A 12,984-nucleotide genomic window follows, 5' to 3' on the forward strand; every position below is an offset into this window, starting at 1 on the left:
GGAAATTAGGCCTGTTTGTGACACTCAGATTTCTCCAACCCCAACGTTAGGGTGTTCTGATTAAACGAAGAACGGCTTAAGTAACTGAGAGAAAACGTGGATTCCTGGAAAAAATAATTCAGCACCTTATTTGTCCCTCTTCATTCCAGAGCCTGCATTTCCAATCAAGACAGCCCACTTCCCGGGCTCCCAGCTCCAGCTCTCCAGGGCTTTCCCCAGAAGCGCAGACACTGCATGGACAGCCAAGGCACAAGGCCATGGTTTCTGCATCCTCTGTCTTTTCCCAGTTCACAGAGCCGGAAGTGGTAGACTACAGCGACAGATTCCTCTTGGGGTCACTGTGATCACAAGGAGCAGAAGCAGCAGACTAAGCTGGTTTTGCTTGAAATGCAGAATTTCTGCTCATCAGCATATGGCTGGTTGGCCACATGAATAACTCTTCTCTATTACATAATCCATCTCTTTAATTTCCTGTCCACACGAGTATATAAGTCTGTGGGTACGTGTCTTGTTGTGTTCACCATATATGTCGAAGTGTGTGTGGAGGTGGCGGGAGGTTACGTGCATGTGTATTGCGATGGCTGCTGTTTAGAAATGAGGGTCAGCTCCTCCAATATTCTCCCTTCGAATGGCCATTCAGCAAGGATACAGTTTTTGAGCCTGATCTCCATACAAGAATGGTTGGTTATTGCTTTAAATGTAGGATTGCCTTATTCCTAAATGGCCATGAATGTGGATCAAACTAACATTATGAGGAAGAAACAAAAATATCCCCGTGCACTTTGACCTTAGACGTTAAGTACCATTGTAGAGTCCCTGACTGCTAACCACCAAGTGACAAAACCACATCACAGTGATGCTTACAAATAAGAGAAAGGTTCTTAAGTGTTTAAAAAGCCACTGTAACATGATATTCTTCCCAAATTATCACACCTATGTAAAAACATTTTAAAATCAAGACTATCTTATTCCCTTTTGGCATCAAAATACTTAACTGCATTTTAATGCTGTGCATAAGGAAATGGTTTACCTTCCAGCATTTTCTGCAGACTGTTCCTCATGACATGGATGTTCTCTATCCCGATAAACTGAAACTTGATATTGGAATAATTGTCTTCATTCTCATAGCCTTTCCCTGCAGCACGATTTGCCATTGCATTAAGCTGCAGTGGTCAGCAAAACAGAACAGTCATCAATTACATTGATGAAACAATGATGAAACAACCAAAACATTTCATGGATACCCAATCAAAGCATTCAGAATGATGTACGGAAACATAATACGCTTATTTCAATCACTGCAACCTTGTACTGAACTACATAGCTTCAGGCACTCCTGCTGAGCTTATATTCAACAGCATGAATTTGTCGGTGTGGGTCACATTTTCTTAGCTGGAAAGCAGTCTACTGATAAACCCTTCAGGAGATGTCACTTGCAGTCCCCGTCAGAGATGCCAAACTGAATGTGGAATTCTGTGATGGAACCAAGTAGTCCAATTTAATACCACACATAACCGGTAGGTTGGCAGAAGAATATCAGCAGAAACAGCTGTCAAAATAAGGCTCTATACATTATTATATCTTCTAGTATTAGATTGCCAATAAAGACGTTATCAAATAGGAATGGTTGCATCATTCTAATTTGCCCACAAGATCCCTCAGATGCCCAATTAAACCTTGAGCAGGAATTACTGAATAAAATGAAGAGAGGGAATGCAACCAAGTCTCCAGAGACATTTCCACCAGCCGCCTTATTTAAATCTAGAGATCTATTGGGGTTTTTTGATCACTTTCATTATTATAATTTTGCATATGAGAAGTTGGGGTCTCCAAGTGCAAACTAGGTTAAGTCACAGTGGTATCTGAAGAAATTTATTAAATCCAAACACTCTCCTAGCCTGCGTGGCTAAAATCAAGAAGGGGACAAGTCTTACTTTAGCTGGGAAATGCATCAGTTCCTAGAATGTGTAAACATTCTTGCTATTTTATTAAGCAGGTCATCACATCCTAGAAAACAGCATTCGCTGACCATTCTCCTCCTCCACCCACCAAGGACAGGAGGGCTAACCCAGGCAGAGAACCTACGCTGAGAACTCACCACCAGAAAAAATATCTGCTTTTAAAAGCACAGTGCACAATAGTACTTTTTAAAAGCTAAAAGAGCTAAGTTTAAAGTTAAAGACACATATGTTCTTTGACACCGATCTCCTAAAAGTCTGACAAAATTAAAAGTACCAGCACATAAAAATAGATGCCCAAGAATGTTTATTGAAAAAAGCTGAAAACCCATGACTATCTCAATAGGACAATGACAGGATACACGATGGTTTATCATGCCCTGACCTGCGAGCAGTGACCAAGAAGGAGGGCACAGATCACACAGCAGACAGACAGATGCTCTGAGGCTTACGATGGGGTTATATCATGATGAGCCCATTGTAAGTTGAAAATGCCGTAAGTGAAAAGTGCATGGCAAACTGGGAGCTGCTGCCGCTGCTGCTGCCCAGCATCACAAGAGAAGTACAGTTTCTGAATGTCTATTGCTTTTGCACCATTGTAAAAAGCCAGAAAAATCATATAAGTCGAACCATTACGTCAGGGACCCTCTGTGCATAGACTTGGCATTGGCCCATGACAAGTGAAAAGAGTAAGCTACAGAATAATATTCATACAATCATCCATTTTTATAAAACCAACATAGATATGTATTTAAGTTTTTGCGTGTTTATCAAGCAGAATAAAAATGTATAGAAAACGGTACCAATTTGGCAGCAATTAAAGCAGAAAGACAGCATGGCAGGTGACAGGAGAATGCCATCAGTACTACTTTGGATGCCCCTGTAATCTTTCATTGATACCGAGAGCATATATGAAGTTTGTAATTGAAATAATAAAGTATATTAGAAGTGAAAAAAAACAGCAGAGGATAAGCCATTGCCATAGGGGCCCAGGCTGGCAGACACCTCACATTTCAATAGCAGCCCTGCTCCATGACTTGGCTTATGTGACATCAGCTGGGCCACATCAGCCCCTCAGGACACTGTTCCCATCTACAAAAGGGTGTCATCTTTCTCCCAGGCATGCTATGAGAATAAAGAGTTTGGCCTTAATCAAGAAAAAATATTAAAATAATTAATTTTAAGACAACTTATGTTCACACTTTAAAAAGTATAAATATTTTATAGGGAAATCTTTTGTAAAATTACCTATAGACATTGTTCTTCCAAAACTATTATAAAATATCACTGCTTTGTATAATTATTTTTCAAAGATGTTGGTTTATCCTTTATAACAAGCGTCATAAATAGAATTAATAGGAGACTTGCAAGTATCCTTACGTGACATGAACCTTACGTTTATGCTGTATCTTGACTAATTCAAGTTAAGCCTATTCACCACATACCACAGAGATACTCTTTTAAAAAGCATAAGAAAGAAAAACCAGCCAGGCACAGTGGCTCATGCCTGTAATTCCAGCATTCTGGGAGGCAGAGGTGGGCAGATCTCTTGAGCTCAGGAGTTCAATATCAGCCTGCGCAACATGGCAAATCCCCATTTCTACAAAAAAAATGCAAAAATTAGCCAGACATGGTGGCATGTGACTAGTCCCACCTACTTGGGAGGCAGAGGTGGGAGGACAGCTTGAGCCTGGGAGGTCAAGGCTGCAGTGAGCTGTGATCGTGCCACTGTACTCCAGCCTAGGTGACAGAGCGAGACCCCATGTTACTGACCATTCTCCTCCTTCACCCACAAGGGACAGGAGGGTTATCCCAGGCAGAGATACAAAAAAAAAAGACAGACTACACAGTCTACAAAAGTTAGAATATGGAATAGATTTTTTAAACATAAACAAAAATTAAAATATTATTTTAATCTATAATTAAGACTCCATGTACACATTATGAAATAGCTGATTATCCTTGATCTGGGAGAACTGATTGGTAATCTCCCTTAAAAGCAAAGCGGCAACACAAATAACCTCCTGAACATCAATGTGCACTTCTCAGAATGAACAGAAGGTGGCAATATTTCATCTACCAGCTGAAGTGTAATTTCTTAGGATCTCCACCTTTTTTACAGGACCTATCATGATAATGTAGCAAAAGCTGAACCCTCAAAGCAGGAGATACGGTTTTGCAATTAATAAAAATTCAATGTTATCTTGGACATTTTACGTGTATGTGTGTGCAGTAAGATACAGCATCCCTTACATAAACAAATCGCTATTACTACATCAAATACGGTCCTCTGTCCCTTTGACTGAGAACTCCATTTCACAACTAAAGAAAAGCTATGCATTTCAGGGCCTAAAAGTTCTCAAGTAGATAAAGCAATAAAGGTAGGCACTTCAGTTTCAATTTATGTTTAAGAAACACAACAGATAGGTGAAAAGTAGGACTGCAAAAACACCCTGTTTCCTAACACAAGGTTCTTTTGCTGTTTGATAATATCAGTGTCTTTGGGTGCGGAAAAGTTAATAAATGAAGCAAAGTCAACACTCTATAGACACCTACTATGGCCAGGCGTTAAGTGGAATCAAAAGAAGCTGTTCCTGCTGCCTTCAGCTTAGAACTGACAATGGAAAGGAAAGCACATGGCACCCAGTGGTCCCAGATAACATCCACCAGGACTGGGCAAGAGCTGAGCAACGGGAGAGACAGTGACAATGACAGGAGTTGAAATCTAAGGAAACTCTGTCGGCCTGGGGATCAGGGGTAACGTTTTGTTTAAGAGAGAAAGCTAGAGCTGGACTTTAACACAATCTGTAAGGACGGAGAGAGAGCGGAGGGCATTCTACATGACCAATGAGCTAACCACTCCAGGTGAAGACGAAGGTTCCTGTGTGGCAGCTACAGCAAGAGGGAAGGCTAGAAAGCACTGAGGGTCCACTACAACAGGCCCAGCCAAGGAAGTGAGGCTTCACCTGTGGCAGCGGAGAGCAACTCCAGGATTTTGAGCAAGTCTAATTGAAAAACTGGAGACCGATTTAGTGTCCACAACAGAGAAGATGCACAGGAATAAGGAGCGAGCAGAGAGGGATGGGCACTGAAAACCTCAGCGCTGAAAGAGAGGAGGGACGGAGAACACAGGCTCCACGAGGGGCCCTGAGTGTCTCATTGATGGCCACATCCGTATCCTTCAAACCGGCATGGAACAGGCACTCAAGGAAGATTTACTGACCGGCTGAGCAACTGCATAAATGACTGGATAACAGAATGAGGCCAGGGGAGAGCAGGCCAAGACTGTGAAGAAACAGCATGAGATTCTCACCCTAACCCTGAATCAATCAAATGTAGAAAAACTCAGTCTGTGTTCATCTTGGTATCAGGTTAAAAGTCAGCCTGGTCACTGCCTTAGTCCTCAAGTCTACCATTTCCACAGCTACATTTAATGCCTGAAGAATGACAGTGCCTATGCTGACATGGTTGGGAAATGACCGTACAAGCTGATCTTGGCAGGAGGGGGACTTGGTCTTGCCCTAACACAGGTTGTCAAATGACGGTCTTTCTCTCTCCCTCCTATATAACTGGTTACAGGAAGAAATTTCACTTGTGGTGCAGACACAAACATGTGAGTTGATTTTATTCCTTGCAACTATTCTCTACAACTGGGCTAGTCAAAATCCTCCTTTCTACCCGCTAAGGACCTCTTGGGCAGATTTAATAGCATCAGGTTTACATTCAGATAGAAAATCTCCATCCAGCCTAACTTAGAATTCCAGTCCCGTATATGACATAAAATTAGCTCTTCCCCGCCGCCTTACAGGCTGTGTGGACTGGTGAGGGGTTTGCTCCGGCCCGCCCTCCCTCTCCTCTTTATTGTAGGCCCTATCTGTGTACTGGGAGGATGGGTGCAGAGGAGGGAGAAGAGAAGAGGTAAATTTCTCTTTGGAAAGCTCGGCAGGGTTGCAATTCTCTCTTCATCGGTTGACATGAGTTGGTCACCACTTCCCTCTCTGGCATAGCGTCCAAGTGCTGAATCTCCCAAGGTATAGATGCAGGTTTTTGGAGGTAGGGAGTACACATCTCACTGACACAGGAGATGCACCTTGGCTTGAGTCTATTCCAATACGCTCAACTTCCCTCACCAGCACACCCACCCCAGTCACCTACAGCTGAAGACACCCGGCGGCTGAGCCCTTTTAGGAATGCTGAAGCAAGATGGCTCATGCTCAACTTCCTTCCTCAGGCTCCACTGGACCCACAGGAAATTTCTCCATCCTTGCCCTGCCAAAAGGAGGGAGCACAGATTGCTCCACGGCCACTGGACACTGCGCTCGCCCCAGTTCTCTTCACTCTGGTTGCTGCCATGACGGCCACCAGCAAGTGTGAGACCCCTGATTCCCCTCTCGCAAGCACCCCTCATCTCTACCACTGACTTTCCTAGGTGACCCCTCCCAGGACTCAGCGAGTGGGAACCACCTACTCACTAATTGCAGAGAAAAAGAAAAACATCCCACGTGACATCCTGTTACACAACTAAAACCTCGCTGACCTGGTGAAATCAGGGGGCAGAACCACAGCAAAGTCTCTGGAGAAGGAGCAAGGACAAAAGGCCAGGCGTCACGGAGGCAAGCGCTGCCTCGCCCTCGGCCCTTCTCTTCATGCCTCAGCACCCCCTCCGCTGGCCCCGGCTGCGTCAGAGGAGCTGCTGGGAGGTTCTCTGGCCTCGTCAGGCGTGTGCTCAGAGGTGGTAACCCCACAGAGCTTCCACGTGGAAATGAGGCTCTGCTGGAGAATTTTTCTAAACAGAAAAAACACCAAGGTCAAACGGAGCGAGTGTGGGCTCTGGGGTTAGATAAGCCTGGACGTGAATCCTGGATGTGAACTGTGAGACCCTGGGCAAATTACTTAACCTCTTTAAGTTCTAGCCCTTATCCATGAAAAGAAACAAAACAAAAAACAAAACCCTCCTAACTTGCCAGGATTCTTAAAAGAACTAAATGAGAAAGTACCTTGGCCGGGCACCGTGGCTCACGCCTGTAATCCTAGCACTTTGGGAGGCCGAGAAGGGCGGATCACCTGAGGTCAGGAGTTCGAGACCAGCCTGGTGAAACCCCGTCTCTACTAAAAATACAAAAAAATTAGCCGGGCGTGGTGGCGGGCACCTGTAAACCCAGCTACTCGGGAGGCTGAGGCAGGAGAATCACTTGAACCCGGGAGATGGAGGTTGCAGTGATCCGAGATCGTGCCACTGAGCTCCAGCCTGGGGGAGAGTAAAACTCCGTCCCACAAAAAAAAAAAAAAAAAAAAAAAAAAAGTGCCTGCCATTTTTACAAGCTCAGCAAAGTCCCAGAACAAATTAATGACAAAGTCATGAACAAGGCTGCAATGAGTTAGCCCTCATTTGAAAATTCAGCGAAGACTGCAACAACACTTTCATATGTTCTTAAAGCACCACACCCTAGCAGTAATATGTGCCCTGAAGAGTATAATTTTCTTTGGAATTGACATTCAATACATGCTTGAAGACTTCATTGACTTTGTCTCCCAATTTTTCCTTTTTCTTTCGAGACAGGGTCTCACTCTGTTGCCCCAGCTGCAGTGCAGTGGCACCATCACAGGTCAGTGCAGCCTCAGACTCCTGGGCTTAAGCAATCCTCCCACCTCAGCCTCCCGAGTAGCTGGGACTACAGGCCCATGCCACCACATCCAGCTCATTTTTTTCTGTTTTTTGTAGAGATGGGGGTCTCACTACGTTGCCCAGGCTGGTGTCTCCCAAAAAATGTCAACAAGCAATTCTGAGGCTTTCATCTGAACAGGCAGCTCTGGAAGTTCTCATGTGGGGCTAGCCTTGCTCAAAGGCCAAGAACGATTCAGGTCAGCTCCTAATCCTTTTTCTTTTTAATGAAACCTGTGAGCAAACCTGAGAAGGGCCTGCTTGCCAGGGTCCACACCTTCTAGAGCAAACTCAGTCTCCTGGCTACCAAGGAGGCCTAACACACTCTGGAACAAAAATCAACACACACAGTCTTTAAAAGAATGAAAGCTCTAAGCAAACAGTTTAAAACTCACGTGAAGTGTGTGTGCACGGATAAATATGAGAAGAGGGCACGGCTGGTACGAAACCCCAGTTTTCTTTAATGGATCAGTGTCAAACTCATCGCTGAGAGTAAACACACTTAGCACTAAATATACCCTTCGAATCAAATCCTTTGGATTAATTTATTTTAAATCTGGAATATGCCTGGCTCTACAGCTGCCACGTTTCCTAGAAGGTTTACACAACACAGTACATATCTGGATCACTGGTCCTAAAATTAGTAGGTGAATCTGTCTGGCTTTATTTAAATCTGAAAAAAACAGGGTAAGAAACAGGCTTCCCAATCTCTCCTCAGTAAAGCCCCCATCTTTTCTCTTCCTTTTCTTATCTTGTCTTCAGTATATCTAAGCAGCTAATCATTAAATCATCTGTAACTATTAGGAAATTCAAAACAGCCCCACCTTGCTTCAACAAAGGGTACGAAGAAGAGGTGGGAAGGCAGTCACATTAGAAGGAAGGGTTTAAACACAATGAGCCAGAGAGAAGGGCACAAATTGACAGAGAACAGTAAAAGCCAGAGATTTTCTGATATGTTTCAGTGAAAATCTTCCAGCAAAGGAGCTATGTTTTTTTTCAGTTTGAAACTTTTATCTGTGTGTCGTGCTCTGAGAATTTAAAAGGAAGGGACCCTTTACTTATAATCTAGTAGAATGTGAATGTGATCTAGCTGTGGTATCGGTTTCATCACTGATCTCCAGGAATGATTCGCTCATCTGGCATCCGTGAATAGTAACTCCATCCTCACTACTCCACACACTTCTCTCCCGCTGTGTGCTTTGCTCCGAAGAAGACAGGATGGTTCTGAGATGAGGGGACGAGTAGGGCACTGATCTCACTCTAGGAAAACATCACATTCCATTATCCTGGACACAAATCATAATACTTGGTGACATGAAGTTCAGAGAATCCGTGAAAATCACCAAGGCCTGAGTATCCACACAAAGGATAGGATTCAGTTCTCGTGATTTCTAGGATCACCAATGAGTGTAGACCGTGTCTATAATTACCTCTTCCCCACAGTGTACACTTTTAAATGACTTGAGCTGCTGGTTCTATTTTACCCTTCCTGTTGTAATGTTTATTTCCTATGTTCTTTTTTTAATACCTTCACTGACATGTAATTCACATGTCATACTATTCACCCATTTAAAGCATACGACTCAATGGTGTTTGGTATACCCACAGAGTTGTGCAACCATCACCATGACCTCGTTTTAGAATATTTCCATCACCCTAAAGAGACATCCACTACCCATTAGCAGTCACTCACCATTTCTCTCCCTTCCCCCAGCCCTCGGCAACCATCAGTTTACTTTCAATAGCTCTGAAATTGCCTGTTGAAAGCATTTCATGATTCCTTTGTGACAGACTTCTTCCTCTTAGTACGACACTTTCAAGGTTCCTCCATGTTGCAGTATGTATCCATAGTCCATTCCTTTTTATAGCTGAATAATATTCCATTGAATGGACATACCATATTTTGTAAATCCATTCTCCATTTATGAACATTTGGTTATTTACATTTTAGGCTATTACTAATAATGAACAAATATTCACATACAAGTTTTTATGTGGACATAAGTTTTCATTTCTCTTGGTTATATACCTAGGAAGGAACAGCTGATTCATATGGTAACTATTTTTAACTAAATTTAAAGTCCTTATGCTCTTTTACCTTTTCTATATTAAAAAAAAATTTCAAACTCTAACTTATGAAGTGAAAAGTCTCCTAAAGTGAACTTCTCACCCCACAGGAAAAACCACTGTAAACAGTGTGGTATACATTCTCTCAATTTTTTGTTTTTTGTTTTTTGTTTTTGAGATGGAGTTTCACTCTTGTTGCCCAGGCTGGAGTGCAATGGCACGATCTCGGCTCACCGCAACCTCCGCCTCCCGTGTTCAAGCGATTCTCCCGCCTCAGCCTCCCCAGTAACTGGGATTACAGGCATGCACCATGATGCCCAGCTAATTTTTGTATTTTTAATAAAGATGAGGTTTCACCATGTTGGTCAGGCTTGTCTCAAACTCCCGACCTCAGATGATCCACCTGCCTTGGCCTCCCAAAGTGCTGGGATTACAGGCATAAGCCACTGCGCCCAGCCCCAATTTTTTTAACAGGATTAAACATAATTTCTCTATCCCACTCTTGTTGCCTAACAGGACATCCTGGACTCCTCTGCTTACCATACAAGGAGACAGAACTGGACGTTCATCTTTCTCCTCAGTCATAGGTCCAGGCACATTTTCATTAGTGGCTAGGAAAGTGCAATTGCAAATAAGCTGACTAAGGGACGTTTCATTCTGTCATCTCATTCTGTCTGCTGTAGTCAATGCACTTGTAGGTGACTTTGTGTCCATCCCTCTGGGGACTTCACTTGTTGAAGTTTTAGAAGACTTGAGTCTAAGGAGAAAAACTGGAATTTTATTGGACTTAACACTGATTATCCTTAAAAACAAAAAAGTTAAGGCTGAGTGGGAGGTAAGTGTAAGATCAATGTGGCTCACTCCTTGATGTCTAGATCTATTATTTCCTATTTGTTTTCTTAAATTAGAAAACTAATAAATTAATACATACATAATTGTAAACTAATACTTTTCTAACAATCAACAAGTAGAAAGCCCTCTACGTCCCCAAATCCTACTCCCTTCTCCATGGAATTTTAAGAGTTCAGGGTTTAATCTTTCAGATCTTTTTCTACACCTATTTACACACCTAGAACTTTTTATGAAAAAAATATTTTTTAATTTACCTTATATTTTATAGTTCTTTCCAAGTCATAGGTATAGATTACTACAAGTTGAATTTGAAAAATAATAGCTGAGTACTTCGCAACAATTGAACTGCTGGAGCTCCAGAGTGAATTTTATTGTCAGAGCAGAAAGGGTTGTTTTAGAAAGAAACCAAGTACTAATATGGTATACTTAGGAGCGCAATCTCCAAAATGAAGCCACATTCATTTGGGTGCCCCTGTGTGCCCAGCACAATGCTAGGGGCAGGGGAAATATAAAATGTACTTGTATAGTCGGAGGCTTCAGGTGCACTAGAGCTCCAGGAAGTAGCCAGCAGGGTGCCCAGACACTGACTATGCCAAGAGGAACCGCTCCTTTGCAGATCAAGCAACCTGCACAAGAGATGGCAGTCGGCTAGCCTTTGCCTGTCTCCAGTTTCACAACTCAGGTGCAAAGACATGCATCGCAACGGTGACACTTACTTTAGGCCGGGTGTCAACGACATAAACGAAGTCACTTCCTGGATTGGCTTTCCTAATGGCCTGGAGCATCTGCTCGTCCTCTAGGCACCGGGCACTGAAGCCGGACAGGGGCTGGCTGCTCCGGCAGATGGAGGCCTAGGGGGAGAGGTCACAGCAACACAGCACCATCAGGTAACTGTACCCATGAGAGACACTCTACATGTGTCTCCAGAACAAAGAGCCCTTGGCTCACTGATAGTCCACCTCGGCTTATGAAAATGTGATACAGCTTTCTGGAAATCAAGCCTTGTTTATTAAAATTCAAGTCAAACCACTAATGGGCAAGCAATACAAAGAACCTGTCTGTGCAAAATATTAGGAATGTGTAGAGATGTTTAGATAGGGTCTAAGTTATGATATTCAAAACCATTTAAATAATCTACTTTCCTTTTCACTGATATTGCTTCATTTTCCTGCTGAAAGAAAAAATACAAAATAAATAACTGTTCTCCTCAAATGCATAGGATACAATTAATGGTGTCATTAATAAAATAGAAATTATTTTTTAATGCTTTCCAACCTTTTTTTTTTAAAACTAGCCCATCTAGAAACATCACAAATACCAAAAACCAATTCTAATTCTAAACGGGAAACTTTCACGGTGACAAGAGCCCAGGTTGCTGCTAGGTGTGAAACCGAAGGACAGCAGGCACGTACCTGTGCTGACTCAAGTCTACTTAGAACAAGGGGGTTTTTTTTTGGAATCAATCTGCATTCTCTGCCACAAGTCCCGTAACCTGCAATTCTGACAGAGTAGATTGCACTGTCAGATGATAGCTAGAAGAGCAGAAACATTTCCCTGAGTTATGAGTAGGTAGTACAGATCCTACCTTGCAGCTATAAAACTTCGGCTTTTGTGGCAAAGTACTTTCATGGATTTAGGTTTTAACATTTACATGAAACACAAAACACCCAATAAAATGCCTGAATGACTCAAAGCATCTACATTGAGACTGTAAGTCCACAGTGTGAAAGAATGCAGGCAGTCACAGAACCCCTCCATGCAGGATAATATGGAGGGGAAGTTTCACTGCAAATAGTCCTGTCATGTCACAGCCTGTTCAGCGTGCTTGCACTGCAGGGTTCCATCCATGAAGGGGCACCCCAGCTCTTAGTCCAACCATAGCTTAATTGTCTTTCAAGCCCAACCCAGGACAACTTAACATGGGTTTGGATCTCTCCAAAGGGTTTGGGCGCTCCTTGTTGGAGAAGGTGGGGACATTTCTCACTAGCTCTGAAGTTGGAGAACCATAGAATGGCTGGACATATTACAGGGGCCATTGTCTGAGGGCGCTAACACCATTTTGCAGAGACGGACAATCACTGAGGGGGTTAAAGGAAGCCTGAGGCCTACAGCCAGATTGAGAATCCAGGGGGACAAGGTGTGGGCGTGGGAAGCAAAGCAAAGGGGCAGCAGCAGAGTCACTCCAGGGTGGCTCATTCCTGACTGGTGGGGAGGAGAAAAAGATCAGAGGGTATGAGCACGGCAGACAGAATGGCAAGCAACGGCAAGGCCAGGAGCAAGGGGAAGTGAAGATGGGGATCAAGAGGGACTTGGCGAGCAGAAGGCAAGCTATGTCCAAGGACCAGAAAGCAAATGACACAGATGGCTTTCACAGGGGTCCTGTTTCCTTTAATCTTTAAGGGGTCAGGGTCTGCCACCTGCTCAGAGGGAATTCTTCCTGGAAAG

The 12,984-nt window shown here is 43.3% G+C and overlaps 1 protein-coding gene across 1 annotated transcript in view; it reads right to left on the reverse strand.

Moving 5' to 3' along the window:
- Window positions 1-12,984, reverse strand: part of MTMR7 (myotubularin related protein 7) — a 115,466-nt gene that overhangs the window by 33,633 nt on the left and 68,849 nt on the right. Inside the window, exons 6-7 of the mRNA XM_016959125.4 lie at window positions 11,256-11,390; window positions 1,031-1,163 (exon numbers count right to left, since the gene is read on the reverse strand). Of these exons, the coding sequence (XP_016814614.2) occupies window positions 1,031-1,163; window positions 11,256-11,390 (268 nt within the window). The remainder of the gene's footprint in view (window positions 1-1,030; window positions 1,164-11,255; window positions 11,391-12,984) is intronic.

Source organism: Pan troglodytes, chromosome 7 (genome assembly GCF_028858775.2).
Source record: "Pan troglodytes isolate AG18354 chromosome 7, NHGRI_mPanTro3-v2.0_pri, whole genome shotgun sequence".
NCBI classification, from domain to species: Eukaryota; Metazoa; Chordata; class Mammalia; order Primates; family Hominidae; genus Pan; species Pan troglodytes.